General features: G+C 36.8%; 1 protein-coding gene across 1 annotated transcript in view; it reads left to right on the top strand.

The window, feature by feature from the left end:
• The first annotated feature begins 15,691 nt into the window (after positions 1 to 15,691).
• Positions 15,692 to 17,827, top strand: part of LOC121656908 (oxysterol-binding protein-related protein 10) — a 104,507-nt gene continuing 102,371 nt past the window's right edge. Inside the window, exon 1 of the mRNA XM_042012138.1 lies at positions 15,692 to 16,255. Coding sequence (XP_041868072.1) covers positions 15,981 to 16,255 — 275 coding nt within the window. The 5' untranslated portion in view covers positions 15,692 to 15,980. The remainder of the gene's footprint in view (positions 16,256 to 17,827) is intronic.

Raw genomic sequence — 17,827 nt, 5'->3', positions numbered from 1 at the left:
GAAATAGAAATGAAAATTTATATGAAGCAAGGAAAACAAAAAATGAGAATTTCATACCAAACTGTGCTGAGTTTGCAGCTATTTAAAGAATATTGTACCCCAAAAAAACCCCCCAAAACCCATACTATGTTTAACAGAAACCATATGTGTATCAGATACTGTATTATAAGATAAAATATCACACCCTTACTACGCAGTAGTGTAAAAAAAGAGAGAAAAAACTGCAAGTGAAATATGTTAATGTTACTTGTGCTCAGACTCTCCATCTGCTGGCCGTGTTCATCTACATGAATCTAACTTTATAGAAGTAATCGATTCTCATTTGGAATGACACATTATCCTTTCATGAAGGCGGATCTTGTGTTTCTTTAAGGAAAGAAAGAACTGAAGCTGCTTTCCTTAGCAATTTTGGATAATTTGATTAACTCTTATCATGCTAGCTGCTTAGATACCTTGGGGCCATTTCTCTTAGTTAAAACCTTTCCTTGAAAGGTATTTTTGCTTGGTAAGGACCTTTCTACTGCACTCCAAGGGTACTAATAGGTAATGTACCAGGTCTACCTTTTTTTGACACTAACTTCCTGAGCTGATTCGATGTGATTCACAGCAGCCTGATTAAATTTGATTTTGATTAAATCTGTTTTGCTTCTATATTAATTCATTTACAGATATTTAAGTAATAACACCTATTTTCTTGAATATTAAAGACATTCTCCTATAACTATTTTTATAAAACACTGAGCCCATTTACATGAACATCAAAATCAGATATCTGGGAGTAGTCAGATTAATGTAATAATCTGATTTGATGCATCTACAAGCACTTCAATAAGATATTTGAAAGAGTACATACAAGCAGGGTGATGTCACTTCCTGTTATTTTTAAACATTTTGTGCTTGTTGAACATGGCAGAGCCCATGGTCTTGGCATTAGCTTCTAATGTAAGAGGTAGTAGGCTGATAAATAGTTCACAGGTGAATGAAAAAAATTATAATTTGACATTATCTTGGCGAGAGAAGCTGATTTGGGGCATTTAGGTGCTTTGTTACAGTTGTTAACATAATTAATCAAAAAACATTTATCCTCCTTATTTCACCCTTTAAAGTTTCTGATAGTTTTCCAGCATTGCATTTAAAATTTTTATCATCAGGTGGTGCTAGTGCTAGTTCTCTCTTGTCATCACGCTTACGCTTCCTTTGTTCCCCCTTTCAGGTCCAGCATTAACATGTAGCTTAGCAACAGCAAATACAGAGCAAAACTCAAGTATCAAGGGATACTTTACATCCACAGGGTTTCATTTAAGTTATTTCCATAAAACTTCTCTTGGCAAAGTAAACTTGTTTGGCACAATGCAACAGTTACACCGTTCATCTTGTGGAGATATTTGATGCAACAGAGTAAAAATCAAACAAACAGATTTACACAGAAATAGAAAAGAAAAGGTCATCTTATTTTTAAGGCTGTCAAAAATAATGATTCTAACTATTTTATATAATTAACATTTTTAGCATATTTCACGTATGTACAGCATGAGACGTCCCGTACATCCCTCATTTCTCTTTTACGACAGCGGAACATGGAGGTGTCCAGAGGCAAGATGGAGCAAGATGAGCCGGCTGGCCCTGTGGATGGATTTGAGTATAAAAAGAACAAATGGTTTTCGCTTTCTGTTGATACAACACAGTAAAAATGGACATATTTCAGTCATAGATGCAAATGGTGATTAATCATGATTAATGATTTTAAGCTGTGATTAATCGATATGAAAATTTAATCATTTGATACCAATACTTATTTTACAACCATATATTCATATTTTAATCCTACATAAGCTATAATGACCATATAAGACTCAATAATTTTATCAGGTGAAAACAGGTAAACATTTCTGTTTACACCTCACAGTAAGTAAAAGTAAGTAAATGTTTATTTATATAGTAGCTTTAAAGATAAAAATTTCATTTTCATTTTCATTTATTTATTTATTTCACACACGGCTATGCACAACATCAAATTATAACAGAACAACAACAACAAAACACTTTTTGTTGCACCACCATGATAAAAAAGGAACAGGAAGAGGTTAAACTTATAATACCAGTCCCTGTCTTAAACAAAAACTCACATATTAATGTTCTGTCAGCTAATTACATGACAATCAACAAATCAATACTGAAAAATCCTCAACATACACATTCCAACCCACACAGTTTTCATCATTTGAGTTCATACAAACTAAATATTCTATTTTTATACATAGTTTTAAACTGAAAGATATTTACACACATCTTTAATTCAATGTGTAGCAAATTCCACAATTTGACACCACATATTGAAATACACATCTGTTTTAAAGTAGTTCTTGCAAACTGGTGTTTAAAATGAAAATTTCTTCTATTCTCCTGGTCTTCTAAAATAAAAACAAACAACTTCTGCAAACTTTCCGGTAATACTTAACTAATAATGTTTGTAACTCAACTAAATCTTTAAGTTTCATAAGTCTTGACTTCATAAACAGTTTGTTGGTATGCTCTCTTGAGTCAACTTTATGAATAATTCTTATTGCTCTTTTTTGTAAAAGAAACAATGGCTTTATATTGCTCGCCACCCAGGCCACCCAAGCCCAAGCCCACCCAAGCCCACCCAGGCCACAAGTGCATGTGACTTCTCCCCACCCCACATGCACACCTATGTCCTTGCAGTCCTTGCAGTACCATTATATTAAAAACTGGGGGCCATTTGCCATTTCTCTCAGGGATAAATAAAGTATTTTTCATTTAAATTTTTTCTTGTTTCTTTTCTTGTTTTCTTCTCTCAAAATATTTTTTTCTTGTAAATGTCTTGCAACAGTTATTGACTTGTTTATGCCCATTTAGTGATTTTTTATTACATGCTAGGCGACATATCAAGAAAAAAAAGTGATAAGCCTTTAGCAGAACATTTTTTACTTTGGAACTGCAGTGCACCATTGACAGCAGTTTTGTACATTACCAACCTAAGGAAGCTATCACATTATGCATACAACATGCTTCAGGGTGGAACTTGTCTGCGATAGAGATCAAGAACAAGACTAATCTAAAACATTGTTAGCAACACATTGCTAGCTGTTTGGCAATGTAGTCAAGCTGAAGGGTACTTGAGCTGTAAGTGAACAGCTGCAGCCAGGCAAGCAGAGGAGGTAGAGGCAGGGCTTATTTTAATATTTACACACCTGCCCATAAATCAGAAAAAGATGTAACATTTTAGGACATGAGTTGGCTGCTTTTTTTCCTTGGAAATAAATATTTAAGAGTTTAATAAATATCAGGGGAAGGAGTTTGACTCCTGTTATTCTTGTAGAGGTGCTCTGATCTTAAAATTGCTGATGCTCCATATTCATCTTCACTATTATCCAGACTCAATCTCCATCCCCTTAATAAATATGGATGATTTCATCTTTCAGCTCTGTGTGGAACATCAAACCTTGAAAATGTCTCTGCTTTCAGCTTCTCTGTCCTGTATTCGTCTATTTTACACACAACTACATACATACAATTACTTAGCTAACCTTGCTGATGTCCAAAGTCAGTAGCCACCATCCAGTCCATTAGGCAGTTATTCATGAGGTTGCTGGTATTTCTGAATAACACAGACTGCGGTAAGCTTTTGCCAAGTGAATTGTGTCCATGTTATTTGAACAGGCTGCACTCAGTTGTAAAGCTCACTCATAAATTATATAAATGGACATACTGTCATACCCAGCATGTAAAAAAAAACATCACAGTTTTGAGAATATCAAGACACCAAAGCAAAGCTGACAGAAAACACTGAGCTTATTTACACATCAGATAAGCTTCCCAGAGAAACATTTTATGGAGCCATCTGGACAGGCAGCAAAGTTTGCAATGAGCAGATAAAATGTCCCCAAAATAAACAGAGTTACGATAATCTCAGTTTCCATGGAAGCCAGAAACAATTGAACCAGGTAAAATGCTAATCTGCTGCAGCTGCTCTTTGTTAATGGCAGTGTCAGCAGATACACGAGTGGTGCATCTCTCTGTGCATTATTATCTGATTTTAATTTGGACTCTTTCTGATATGCATATGAGTGTGTGCTGGAACACAAGGTGATTGGCAGTGCGGCAGTGTGCAGATATCTCATGAACAAGGACAGACAAGTTCACACAGCCAAGCACTGATAAGCTCTCTGATGACATACAACAGTCCTCATTCAAATTCTGACAGCCTTCTCCAAAAAACAGCCCTGCTACTCAGAAGTTCTCCCAATAACCTTTTAAAAACGTTAACAGACTACGCAATGAGCCTTTGTTTTAACATACTTTATAATCTAACACATCTCTTAGTCCTGCCACGCACTTGAGTTGTCTTTGGGACATAAGGGTGCATTAGAAAACAATAAAACATGGTGAAAAACATCCAGGATTTAGAGCTAGGGGAGAAGAATTTGAGCTGTGGAAGATTTATTAACTACACTTAATCTTTGAAGCTGAGTATCAGACTTTTTCCCTGCTGAGCCTTCTGATCAATCATGATTTTCTTAAAGGCTTTTAGAGATCTAAATGCAAAGTACAATCTAATCAAGTGAAGTTTTGTTTGCATCCTAAATAACTTGACATGAAGCAATATTGAATATATTACAGCCAAGGGTAAGTGGACACTTAATTATTAAGCCTACTGTCTGGGTTCCAAGTGTTGTTGGATATCTTTTTATTGGTATTCAGTGTCTGTGTTAGGGTTAGCAGGATTTTGAATGTTCTGATTTTGTCATGTTCTTGCTTAGTTAGTATTCTAGTTAGCCTTTTAGTCGTTTTTTTTTTTTTTTTTGCAGAGCATGCCCATTGAGTACTGTGTTGTGCTTCTGTATTAATAGGATTTTAGGTTTTAGTGTTACTTTGGCTTAGATAGATAGATGTCTGTTACCTCAGTTATTTTATTTCTTCTGTTATTTATTTTGATTTTAGGTTCACTTTCATTTGGATCTGTTAAGCTAATCATCACCACCATTTGTTAGGCATTAGTTACTTCAGTATAAATCCCCCCTTTGTTCTATGCCAGATGCTATTCATAGCTCCCTATGTCAGCCAGGTCTGGTGTTTTTGCCTTAGCTGTGTTTCTAGTTGGGTTCTTTATAAAAAATCTCCTGGATTTTCTGCGACTGCAGTGGTTTTAGGTAGTTTGAAATGAAGTTCAACTTTTTCTCATTTGCCTGACTCCTGCCCTTGAGCCTTCATTACACACTACCTTATGACACGCTGATTCTGCCACAGTTGCTGGTTTTCACTGACTTCAGCTGCAACAGGAATGCAACACCTGCAGGTTTTCTATTAGGATGCTGTGGTTGGACTAACACAAGTGTGCATGGGTTTTTCTTAACAAAAACATATGTTTACTGACTGTGATGTCTAAAACGTATTCACAAATAAACAAACAAACCAAAAAGATCTGATCAGTTTTACACGTCTGGATAACAGCTGATTACTAACGCTAACCTGCTGGATGTCCACAGTCCAATTAAAACTATAAACTAGCTTAGCTAAGTAAGTTAAAATGATCCCAAATTGCCTAACTTAACCCACAAAAAACAACTTCTTCTGCCTAACTTTTTCATGTTTGCAGGCTTGTCCAGTGAGTTAAGTTAGTGATAGATTTCGGATGGATTTGCAATAAATTGCAGCACTACACCACTCTTAGCCTATGCATGCTATCTCTGGCAACTTGCTTGTTTTAGTGTGTGTGCCTGGATTTGTAAAACCATTTTAAACATGGCACTTTCAGTATCAAAAACAGCACAACAGCGTAATCATTTTATGAACATTTAAGTGACAATCCTGCTTTCTATCACATTCTAAGACAGTCTTTCAACAAAGTTTGGGAACCCTGCTGTTGTCCCCATTCAAACAAAGGTAGTACCACAGTTAGCTTCTTAATGCTGGGGTAAATTCAACTTTTATAAGTATATACTGGTATGCTTCTATAAAAGATTCTTTTCTTTAAAAAAAATGTTAATATCTTTCTAAATTTAGGACTGCTAAAAAAAGTTTTTCCTTCAACTTGTGAGCTGAACTGACACCAAACACTTGTGTGTCTTACAGGGGTCAGTAAAATATGTGAAATGAACCTTGAATTCTAAACACCAAACAACATGATTTTGGATAAATGCATCCAATGTAATGGACACAATGTAATAATTTAAAGTTATTTGCATATATAGTAATCAAAAGGGTCTTAATCATGCAAGACCATAAAATAAAGTTCAGAGGACATTATACTCCCAAAAGATGTTGTCCTAGTTTTTTAAATGGTGACATTTAAAAACTATTAGGTTTTTAAGTATCTCTTTCAAGGCTGTAATAGCTCCGGTGCCGAGAGCAGACTGGTGGTGGAGGATAATCAGGGCCAGCCTCAGGCAGCCACAGCTAACATCAATCTGAGTGGGATGACACAGGACTGTAATGAGTGAAATTGGTGCGGTGTCAGAGTGTAGACAGGGACACACACTGAATCACCATACTGGAGAAAGAATTCATTCATGTTTTACAGTGCTGAGGTGAGGAAATATTTCTTTCATGGTTCTTGCAGCAGCTTTTTCTTTTTTTTTAGCTGAGTGATGATGAGTCAGATATTTTATGTTGTGGGTGTAAGAAAAATTATTATAATTAGGGGGAAAAAAAACAGGAGAAGGGGATTTTTAATAAATTAAAGATAGAAATAAGCAGGGGGGCAGCTATGTCACAATGCAGAAACACTTAAAATATGTGCAATGAAAATATTAGTAAATCAAAGGTACTGGTACAGTTTTGAATATTGTGTGTGGTACTGTTGTGGAGTTACTTGCACATGAAATATTTGGTGCTTCATACATATCCTGTTAGGTACTGACTGATTTTTTCTTGCTGATAAAATTCACAGTGTGAACCTTAAAAGTAATGAGCAAACAAAGTGGTTATAGAGGTAGATCACGAAGCCAATAATACTTGAGCATTTGTTAGTTTAAGGACTATTTTCTTTAATAATTATGAATAAAGTTGTATTGTATGTAACACAATAATCACTCAAAAGCAAGAGACATTTTTTTCTTTGCATTTTTTTCCTTTGCACAATAACAATAAGAATAAATGTTTTTTTTTTTAACAAATGGGTTAGATAACAGTTTATAATGTACCAATCACCAAAACTATTTGACTCAATAGGATCTATTGCTTCACTGTTTTTATTTGTTGTTATCCTGTTTTTATTGCTCTTTTGTTACTGTCCTGTTTTTGTGTTGTACACTTGTCTTTATGCAAAGAGAATTCCATTTATGAGAATTAAATTAGTTTTTTTTTTTAATTAATTAATTAATTCTTTTTTTTTTTTTTTACTTGTCCTGTCTAGCATAGTGGCAGGCAGAATGATGGTCTGGCTGCTGTGTTGTGCCGAACAAATTTGCTTTGCCAAGTGGAGTTTCATGGGTATAAGGCTAGTCTTGATAATCTGATTTATTTATTATGGAATTATGGAATTTATGTAATCTTGCTGGACCTGACTGGAGCGGACTAAAAAACAACAAAAAAAAAAGAACAAAACAAAAACAAAACAAAACAAGACAAGACATAAATAAATAAATAAATAAATAAATAAAAAAAAACAACAACGAAAGTACCAGAAACACACAAAAAAACCTAAACACAGAAGTAGCTTTTAGTGTATAAACTCAATGGACAACTCAGTGACTGTCAGCATGCAGAGTATGAGGAATGAGGAGTGATCAGAGATGAGTGTGTAGTGTCTAATTATTAGCATTATTTAGGTAGTATAATCATATTTAGATGTACTAAGCAAATTTAGATATAAAGGTCTGTTTCTGTAAGTATCACATGGATCCAGACAACACGACCTTCAGAGTAGAAAGTATCACATGAACTTGGTAAAGTCAGTTATCAATTAACCACAGGAAATGCTCCATATGTTTAGGTTAGCCTCAGAGGAGGTTAGCTTTAGGGGAGGTGAACTCAGGAATGTTCTTTGTCTATGAACATATATAAGGCCACTGGTATGGAAAGTCAATAGGATTTCTGCAGTTGGCTTTAAGAGACCTCACAGATTCTGCAGATCTGTTTTTTGATCCAGCCGCACATCCCGGGGACCAGAGCACCATCAACTATTCCTCCCTTTTTCCCCACCCACCCCCAACCCCCTACAGACTGGGCATCCCCCCAGGGCCAGCTGAACCCCCATCAGCGCAGCCAGCCCACGTGGCAACCGCCTTCCTCTGCCTGCCCCAGGTGGCGCCCAGGAGACAGGGGCATGAGAGGACCCTGCTCATGGCTGTTTGTAAAGTGTGTGTTGTTTGCAATTAAAGCTGAGGGGCAGTAACCGCTACACCGCTGCCTGCCATGCACTACATGGCATGCCCCCCCAAATTTGCTTGTGTGTTGTTTTTTTCGCATTTTGATGATTAAGTGTAATTAAAACTGAGAGGTGAGTTGCCACAGGGTGCAGCCAACGAGGCCATTTAAAGGGCCGCCTCCACTCCACCCAACATGATGTGCGCATCTCCCAACACCCTAGTTGTGCATGAGAGAAAGCAGGGAAGGAGAAGGGTCCAGGGAAGTAAGTCCAGAAAGACGCAGACTTCCCTCCAGAAGGTGAGCTGCAGGCGGCAGTAGGCACCCCAGGAGGCCCCCCAAGGCAGAACAGGCTAGAAGCAGCTGTTCCCACCACCAGGACACACAGTGACCGCAGCCAATGAGTCACCACCAATCCCAGAAGACAACCACCCACCACATGTGGGCAAGGACAGGAGGAGGGAGGATGACAGTGGTCTGAGTTTGAAACAATAATGCCCAAACCAAGCGGCTCTACCAAACGATAGAGTATGCATTAACTCATTCACACATACTGTCCACTACAGTGGACACCTATTTAAAGGCAGATTTCTAGTATAGGCATGGGTATGGATGGTATATTTACAAATTAGCCACTTCGTTGAACATTAGTAAGTCATCCAATGCACTGCCACTGAAAAAATAATTATATTCTAAAATGCCTCAGTGATAAACAGGACAAATGTGATTCTGCTATATTTTTTATAGAATAACTATATTATATAAACATAACAGCACATATTTTTTATAGAATAAGTGAAAATAAAATAAATAATGCATTCCTGCATCAGAGGGTTAAAGAGTGAAGATATATAACACAATGATCTGTGATGAGTTTGTTAAACTTAATTTTTTCATGACTTTATTTCTTCATGCCTTCAGGGGCTGTGTTATCATGTGCTGCTGTGTGTTAATCAGAGGCAACTTTTTCATGTTCTTCACATCCTGCATGTACAGTCAATCAACTATTTACTCAACATCTTTTATTCAAACTAAATTTACACTGAGTTGGATCTGTAGTATTGCTTAAAGACCTCTGGTTTTTCTAAGTCTTATTTGAGCTTAACACCAGCAAATGTACCATATCCAAAACTATTAAAAAAAAGAAAAAAAAAAACTTCACCATATTTATTTTACCTACCGTGTCTCACTCAGATAATTACAAAGGCTGCATTGGTAATCATGGTTGAGACATACAGGACAGCATTTTGGGTTTAAATCTTAGCAGAAAAAAACTGTTTAATTCTTTAATAGTGGATGCAGTAAGGAGCATTTTGTATTCATGCAGCAGAGCAGCAGAGACTGGGGATTGTCATATCAGTTAATCTGAGTAAACATCTAATTTACAGATTCTGTAGGGAAAGATGTACATATCCACTTGCCATGGGGGTCATTTCTAAATCACATTACCCCATACAAAGAGGCTTAAGAAGCCTATCCTCAGCAACTCTAAAAGGGATAACTCCACATTTATGTAACATACCAACTAAAGGTTAATAACAATGATAGCAGACGCAAACTGTCTTGATCTCTCATAATGAAATGCATCTGACCTTAGCTTGACTCTGTGTTAAAGCTTTTAACAAACCATTGACTCTCTGTTGACCAGAGATCTTTTTTCTTCTCTTGTATTGATCTTTGCTTTGTGACTGCCTCTGCTGACATACAGCAGAAGCTGTCCATGCTCTGCTAAGTATCCTGCAGAGATTCATCTGGTATGACTTCGATTTCTCAGCACTGTGTCTGCTTCTTCTTAATAGCCTGCAATGCTCTTCAGTCTGGTCTTCATTAATGTCTCCTCTCAAAGTCACGACTGTGCGGATGCACACATGACCATCTTAATAACTTGATTAAAAGACACTTGTGTATATTGTTGACAAGATGCCAAGTTTCTGCTTTCCAAGTAATTTCTATGACGTGCACTTAATAAAAATGACTATGCAAAATGTTCTACCTTTTGGTTTGCATTGAACAGACAAATTACCACCAGTAAAGGACATATTTTTCTGTTAAATTCTTGTCTGTTGTGGCCTGGCTGGATGATGAAAATGAAAGATTTAATCAATGTCAAGAGAGGGAATTCAAGTAAAAGTAGCAAAACACTTTACAATGCAAATTTGTATTAAAGCATTTCTGATCAGATAATAATATCCTTTAAAATATTCAATACACACCAAGACAGTTGTTTTCATGACTTTATTTCTTCATTATTCATTATTATTAATGATTAAGTGAAGTATTTTAATTCTACAGTTGAGTAAAGCATAACTGACAGTGCTAGTGACATGATATATTGCAAAACAACATATACTATTGCATGTAACTCCTTTTATATAATAATTTTGCAGTCCTGATAAATGTAACTAAATAACTACAGAAGTCAGGTTAATGAAGTGAATGAAGACTCAACGGTTACTAACAATATAGTAGCTTAAAAGCAGAAATAAGCAAATTCTTAAGATAATTAATTTTTCTGTCAATTAAAGTACATGAACCTCAGAATTCCACTTCACCACAAATGAGGCAATTTATTTAGGTGACATCCACATGGAGACTGAACCAAAATCTTTTTTTTTTTTTTGTTTTGGAATCACTTCATGAAATATGTCCATACAAAATAACTGAAAACGCTGTAGTATATATGCCAAGCCTGTAAGTGGTGCTGCAACACTGCCGCAAAATCCACAAAAAGGAGAGAATAAGACAAGGAACATGAGCATTAACTTGTGTGATTTAAGACAACATACAAAGAAGATGATGGAGGAGAGTTAAGCTGAAAATAAGACATTTGTGTGGACTAACAATGAGGAGATTCTGCTATAAAAACCACATCATGCTCAGTAGCTTCTGCACCATGAACGAAACACTGTAATCTATTACCATTCACTCACACAGTAATAAAGCATACAAATAAAGAGTGTGGCATATGTATTAAATATATATATATATATATATATATATATATATATATATATATAAGTATGCACATGACAAGATATATAACAACAATAGAACACTGATCACAGAAGCAAGGGAGATGTATGTGTGCTGCAGAGCATCTATCTAGCTGTGAGAACAGTAAAAGCCAGTTTTTGAGATGGGATTTAAAAGTGGTGTATGTGGTGTGTTCTCTTATTCCAGGTGGTGTTCCAGATGTTATAACCCACTGATAAGCACAGATATTCTAAAAATGGTGCATCTGAGGGGGGCCTGACAGTCTCCTCTTATGGTGGCTCTAGTGATCCTTTCAGAGGCTGATTTTAGTTTCACATATTCTTTCAGAGGTGGTGCAAGTTCATTTAATATTTTATAGAATATTATATATACATATATATATATATATATATATATATATATTATTTAAATTTTGTGATTATCAAAAGATAAAAACTTATATTTACTGAGGATATGACAGCAATGAAATGAATAACTTTTTCCATCAAAGCTTTTAGGGCCTTTTTGTGCAGTGATCCTACAGGTTTGAGTGCAGTTACACCAGTGAGTGACCAGTCTGTGAAGCAACAATCATTATGAGAGAAAACCTGGCCTGCTGGATGCTTCTGACCACACCGACAGTCAGCAATGGTCTGATCTGTCTGAAATTCTGCAAGTTGAATTTGATTGTGTTTGATATTTTAAAATATTTGGACATTTTAATTTTCAACTATAGAAAATAGTGTTATCATAATATCGGGGGATATTACCAAACTTTAAAACTTGGATACTTTTTGCAGGTTGTTTGCAGAACATCATGAATACTTTTTTGTGGTGGTTAACAATAGACACGATTTACTGAGCTGGTCTCGGATATCAGACATTTCAAGACATTTTCTAAAAGCAGTAAATCTACCTGTAGCTTTACTGTCAGTAAAGGTATGAGACTCCCATCCACATTACCAAGGTGTTAATCCAGCCCTGACTTCATATTAGATGTATCTGTAATCTGATGCTTCTCATATCTTCTCCTAATGAAAACCTCACACTAGAATAAATTCATACCACCCCCCTAAAACAACAACAACAACAAAAAAAAAAACCCCAAAAAAAACCAAATAAATAATTCCCTTTTCCTTTTTTACAATGACATGCAAAGGATTGCTCAACTGAGAATTGTGTTTTAACTTTCAGAGAGAAAAAAATATCAAAAGCTGTTCAACACATCCTGAAACGCATCAGAGGGTGTTCAGCTGTGTAATTTGGCTCCACTAACAGGAAATAGAAAAGAGCTTTTTGTGTTTCCTTAGAGGAAGTTTTCTGTGATATGTGGAAAATGAAGCTGTCATCTGAAGTCACTGAAGATGTTTCAGAAGTTTATGAGTGAGGGTGAAGAGAATCCCACTGACTTAATTAGGACAGCTTGAAAACTACAAGTGCCTTTGATTCTGCTTTAATACCCCTTTGATGTATAAATGCTATTTTGTGCTGAGCTTTTTCTGATTTTAAGACCTTTAAATTAAAATATTGGTATAATTCCTTTGTTAAAATTGGTGCTGTAATTCACAGAGAGTATTTTTTTCTTTTTACGACTTACATTTTATCATGAGGTGGTACATTTATTTGTGGTATAATGAAACAATCCAACAATGTCTCTATTGGGGTTTAAACTACAGTAAACTCAGTTTGCATATTTAGTGTCTGGAGCAGTGGGCAGGGTCTTAAAGTTTGTCCCTATTTCTATCTTCCTTTCTTTTCCCAACAGCCTCTAAATCAAAGTGCTTGAAAGTAGATTTGGTTTGATCACATTTGTATGTTTACAGCAGTGGTGCTCAAACTGGGGGGTGCGGCAACAAGACAAGGGGGGGTGGCAGTAATGCACCAACTTGTTTTTGCCAACCACAAAAAAAAAGTTTGAGAACCACGGGTTTACAGTTTTGTCTTTTTAAAGACAAAGTTAAAGTTGAAGATATTCGTTTTACCCTGACATGTTTTGACTGGCATCTGCTGCCTTCCCCAGAAGTGTCATCCGATCGCTTTGAAATGTCGTTTGTCAGCTGTTATTCAACCCAGCTTTAAAAAACAATGTAGTCTTCCTGTAATTCCTTTAATTAGACTTCAGGAATAGTTCTCCAGCCTCAAAGAAGGACATTTCAAAACTTTTCTTTGCTGCCTTTTGTTACGTTCTCTGTATAGATGATCCCATGCTGCTTCAGCAATGTGGAGGTCTGGGCTCTGACGAGGATTCATCACTCCATAAGACCTCTTTCCACTGATTTTCAGTCCAGTTTTTGTGTTATTAGGCAGACCAGCCTTTTCTCTCCGTTTTCATTCCTAAAGAATGACTGCTTGACAGCAACCCTTTCATGGAGATCATTTTAAATGTGGCTTCAGTGAAAAGCAGATGGTTCAACTGATGGCTCAAATGCATTTCTCAGGTCTTTGGTGGAGTTTTTTTTTCTCCCCTATTTATTAAAGACATCGCATTCAGATACTCTTCATCTGCTTTAGATATAGTTCTAGACCTGACACTTCTTTTAGGACACACAGCCCACTGAGATTAAAAGAGTTTCTGGCTAATGGATCTTTTGGAGTAAGCTTATTGATGCTAAAGTATTATTCTATGTCTGTAAACAAGGTTATCTTTTAATAGATGGAATTAAAAAAATGTAAAGCATTTATGTTACTTTGGGACAGACTGCTAGTAACAAAGTGCCTAAAGTCTCGAATTAACATGTTTTTTTGGCTAAGTTGTCTGCTATGTGTGGACACAGCACTGGTTAATCCCTTTCGTCAGGTACTAATTTATGCTTGAGAGATTCACAGATCGTTGTCAACACATTACCCTGAAAATGGTCAGGTAGAAAGACTGGACTATAAAATAAAAGAAAAAGCTTCCAAAAAATAAAAGAAACTGCAAAAGACCCACAAATATCCTGGGGTACTATACAAAAATTAAGTAATGGACATATGAGAGGTTTTAGAAGAGGATAGCCAAAAAAATCAAGTGAATATACTGCTTTTACATATACAACCTAGACAACAATGCTGATTAAACTGGTTCCAGACTTGTTACATGATATCCACTCACCAGCTACTCCATGAGGTACAATCTGTTGGTTTTCCTTAATTAAGCTATTATTTATTATAAACTGGCTCAAACTGATTTGTCTGTAAATTGCCCTAAGATTAGGTTGTTGTGGATTGGCGCTATATAAATAAAGTTTAATTGAAAATTGAATTGACATGGTCAACAACAACAATAACCAGGTTTAAATCATGCTCAGTCGGAACAAAGTGTGACAAGAAAATAGGCCCTACACCATAACAACACCATCAGTCTGAACTGTTGATATAAGGCAGGATGGATCCATGATTTAAATGCTAAATTCTGACCCTTCTATCTGTTGTAGATGAAACCAAGACTCACCAGACCAAGTGACAATATTCCAGTCATCTATTGTTCAGTTTCAGTGAGTCTGTGTAAATTGTAGCTTCAGGGTTCTGTTCTTAGCGAATATGAGTGACACCCAATGTGGTCTTCTGCTCCTCCAGCTAATCTTTTGAACATGCAGTGCGTTTAGAGATGGTGTTCTGCATACCTTGTCTGTAACCAGTGATAATTTGAGTTTCCGAAACACTCAAACCCATCTGACACCAACAACCATGTTCAAAGTCACTTAAGTTCCTTTTCTTCCCCATTCTGGTGCTGAGTTTGAATCTTAGCAATCCTGTTGATTGTGTCCAGGCTACATGCTTAAATGTACTGAGTTGCTGCCATATGATTGGCTAATTAGCTTTTTGTGTTGATAAGCAATTGTAAATTAGCCTGTTTTGTGAACACCTGCTCATCTTTGATTAATTTTTATTGCTGATCAAGCAGTGTTAAAGTCAGAGAAAGATTGAAATCCAGCTAAAAATAAAAAGTAAAATGGAAAGCATTGCTGATGTTATGTTTTCCTGTAGTGGTTTGCTATTTGACCCTATATACATAAAAAGAGCATTATAATTTTGTCCCTGAGGACATTTAAACTGTAATATAATGGGTTTCAAATGATCTACAGACCTTTCTCATTGCAATAATCTCCTATGATATTCCCTTGATAGGATTTGTGTTTGTCTGCATGCAACATTTTAATCTTACTGCTCTTGTTCATGAGTTGTTTTCATGTCATTGCAGCATAGAAAAAAACAGGTTTGTCAGCCTGAAATGTGAGTCACCTTTTACTAACAAAAAATTTTGGTTTCCTTCTTTTTTTTTACCCCCTCTTTTTAAGGATGATGTGTGAATTAAGATTGCATTGTAATATCCGGGGGGCAGGTCCAGTGTGGAGTGGGAGTGTCTGCACTCTGCTTTGCTTCCTACCAGGAAAAAATCTGAAGCGGGCACACTTTGACACCGCCAGAGCGCTCACTGCAGAGTAGAGCAGGCTTTCAAAACATCGAGGATTATGTCAGCTTTCCAACGCACCGAGGGACGCTTAAAACACCGGCGCAGCGCAATCAGCGCATATTCACTGCTTCCGCTTTAGCTCAGCAGACACACAAATCGCTGTGTTTAACACATGCTTTGCTGAAATCTTTCTTACTAAGCTGCTGCTGCTTCTGGTCCATCCCCATCCTTTCCCCCCCAGTCTTCCTGCTCCTCCTCCTGCTGCTCTCGCCGTCCCGTCGCCAGGATGGAAAAGACGCTCTGCAGTCCGCATCCCGGGACCAACAAAACCAACTCCTCCGCGTCGGACCACCGCAGGAGCCCATCGTCTAGGAAGCCCACTAGTCGGAGTGGGTCTCACAGCCCAGGCTCCGGCTCCCTGGGAAGCTCGACTGGAGCAGGAGGCATCCGGGGAGGTGTGCAGGGCAACAGCATGAATTTGCAGCAGCAGCAGGCGCGCAAGAGGCAGCTGGAAGGAGTGCTTAGCAAATACACCAACCTGATTCAAGGATGGCAAAACAGGTAAGCGCATGGATAGAGTTGAATGGAAAAGTAGAGGAGGCGGTGTTTGATAGGAGTCACTTACGGTTCAGTCAGTTGGTGTGTCGTGTTGTTATTTGCCCCGTCCACGTTGCACATTTACCACCACGTCACTGCAAGGGGACCGAAGAGGGGTGGAAAGGACGGGAGAGGCTTTTCCGCCTGCTAATGAACTATTTTACTTACTGTCAAATGACTTCGCTTAGGTGCAAAACAGACTCTGAAATTTACAAAACATTTTAACACAAGAATGAATCAGATTTTAACAGATAAATGTTGACTTTCTCCTGTTATACTGAGCATGAAATGATTGGTTAGGAATCTGGAGCTACAACAGTTTTAAAGCAACTCCTTAAGCAAATGCCAAAAATATACATTTGTGTTATTTTAGGACCTTTGATCAGTAGGCCAACCTAAATTAATTACAGGATAAATCATTAATTTTTTTCCCCAACCCTTTTAATGACCATTTCCATCTTTTATCATTTTATGCTTTTACACATCCTAGAAGGCTGTGCAGGGTTGTTATTGCCTTTTAGTACTACAGACATTTATATTCAAGATAAATTGCTGGACTTTCACCCAGGGAACTGAGGTTTGTTTTATATGAGGCTCTGTTCCTTTTTAACTTTTATTCTGAGCTGTTTTCAGTCTCTGTTATCTTTTTAGATTCATGCTCTAAAACTGGGCCAGGTTTTGAAAAAGATCAATATTTGGGTTTTAACTGACCCTTCTACTCAATGATACTAGCAACGTGTACAAATACACAATACTGCAGAAAGTCTCCTCACCTGAGTTGCTTTTTGTTCTTCAGTGAGCAAAATGAATGAGCAATATTTTCTGGCTTGTAATTAGACCACTGTGAAGTTCACTAGCAGTATGTGTACCTGCCATTAGAGCAGTGGCGTATTCAGGAATTTCTTAATGGGGTTGCCAAGATAAGTTAGATAGTTACAAACACAAAAGGTCCTTTATTTCTCAGAAGAAAAGACAGGCTTTAAACATTATTCATACTGAAGAGTAAATGCAGGGAAAGACTATCAGTCAACTAATTAACACAAGTACAGCTAGACTCTACTGGCTAAAGTCTGCCTATGTTTAAAGGTATCAGAGGGTTTACCCACTGAATGTCCACCCATATTTCACTCATATTTCACTGGTTTGCTACGTATATAATGTTGGCTCTATTGAACAAATATATCTGTACAATTTGCTGTCATCTTCTATCGTTAATTCAGAAAACATATTTATATTTCATGACAATATTTAACTCAACTTTAATTACATAACACTTTATCAAATGTGTAATAGCAAACCAACATTCTTTTCAGAGCAAAAAAGAACACAGAAGGACAATTAAAACAACAGATATAAAAAGATAAAGATAAAAAATGGACTATTAATAAAGCAAGTTGCAAATAATAATAAATAGTAACATAGATGGTGATAATGGTGATTCCTGTGTTAAGAAACTTAATAAGATACCAATCAGAATTGGCCACAGGGGTGCTGACACTACAAAGGTCATTGAGTTTTGGCCTCTCTTGTTTACAT

The sequence above is a fragment of the Melanotaenia boesemani genome, chromosome 17 (genome assembly GCF_017639745.1).
Source record: "Melanotaenia boesemani isolate fMelBoe1 chromosome 17, fMelBoe1.pri, whole genome shotgun sequence".
Lineage (NCBI taxonomy): Eukaryota > Metazoa > Chordata > Actinopteri > Atheriniformes > Melanotaeniidae > Melanotaenia > Melanotaenia boesemani.
This window is presented reverse-complemented; position numbering and strand designations above follow the sequence as displayed.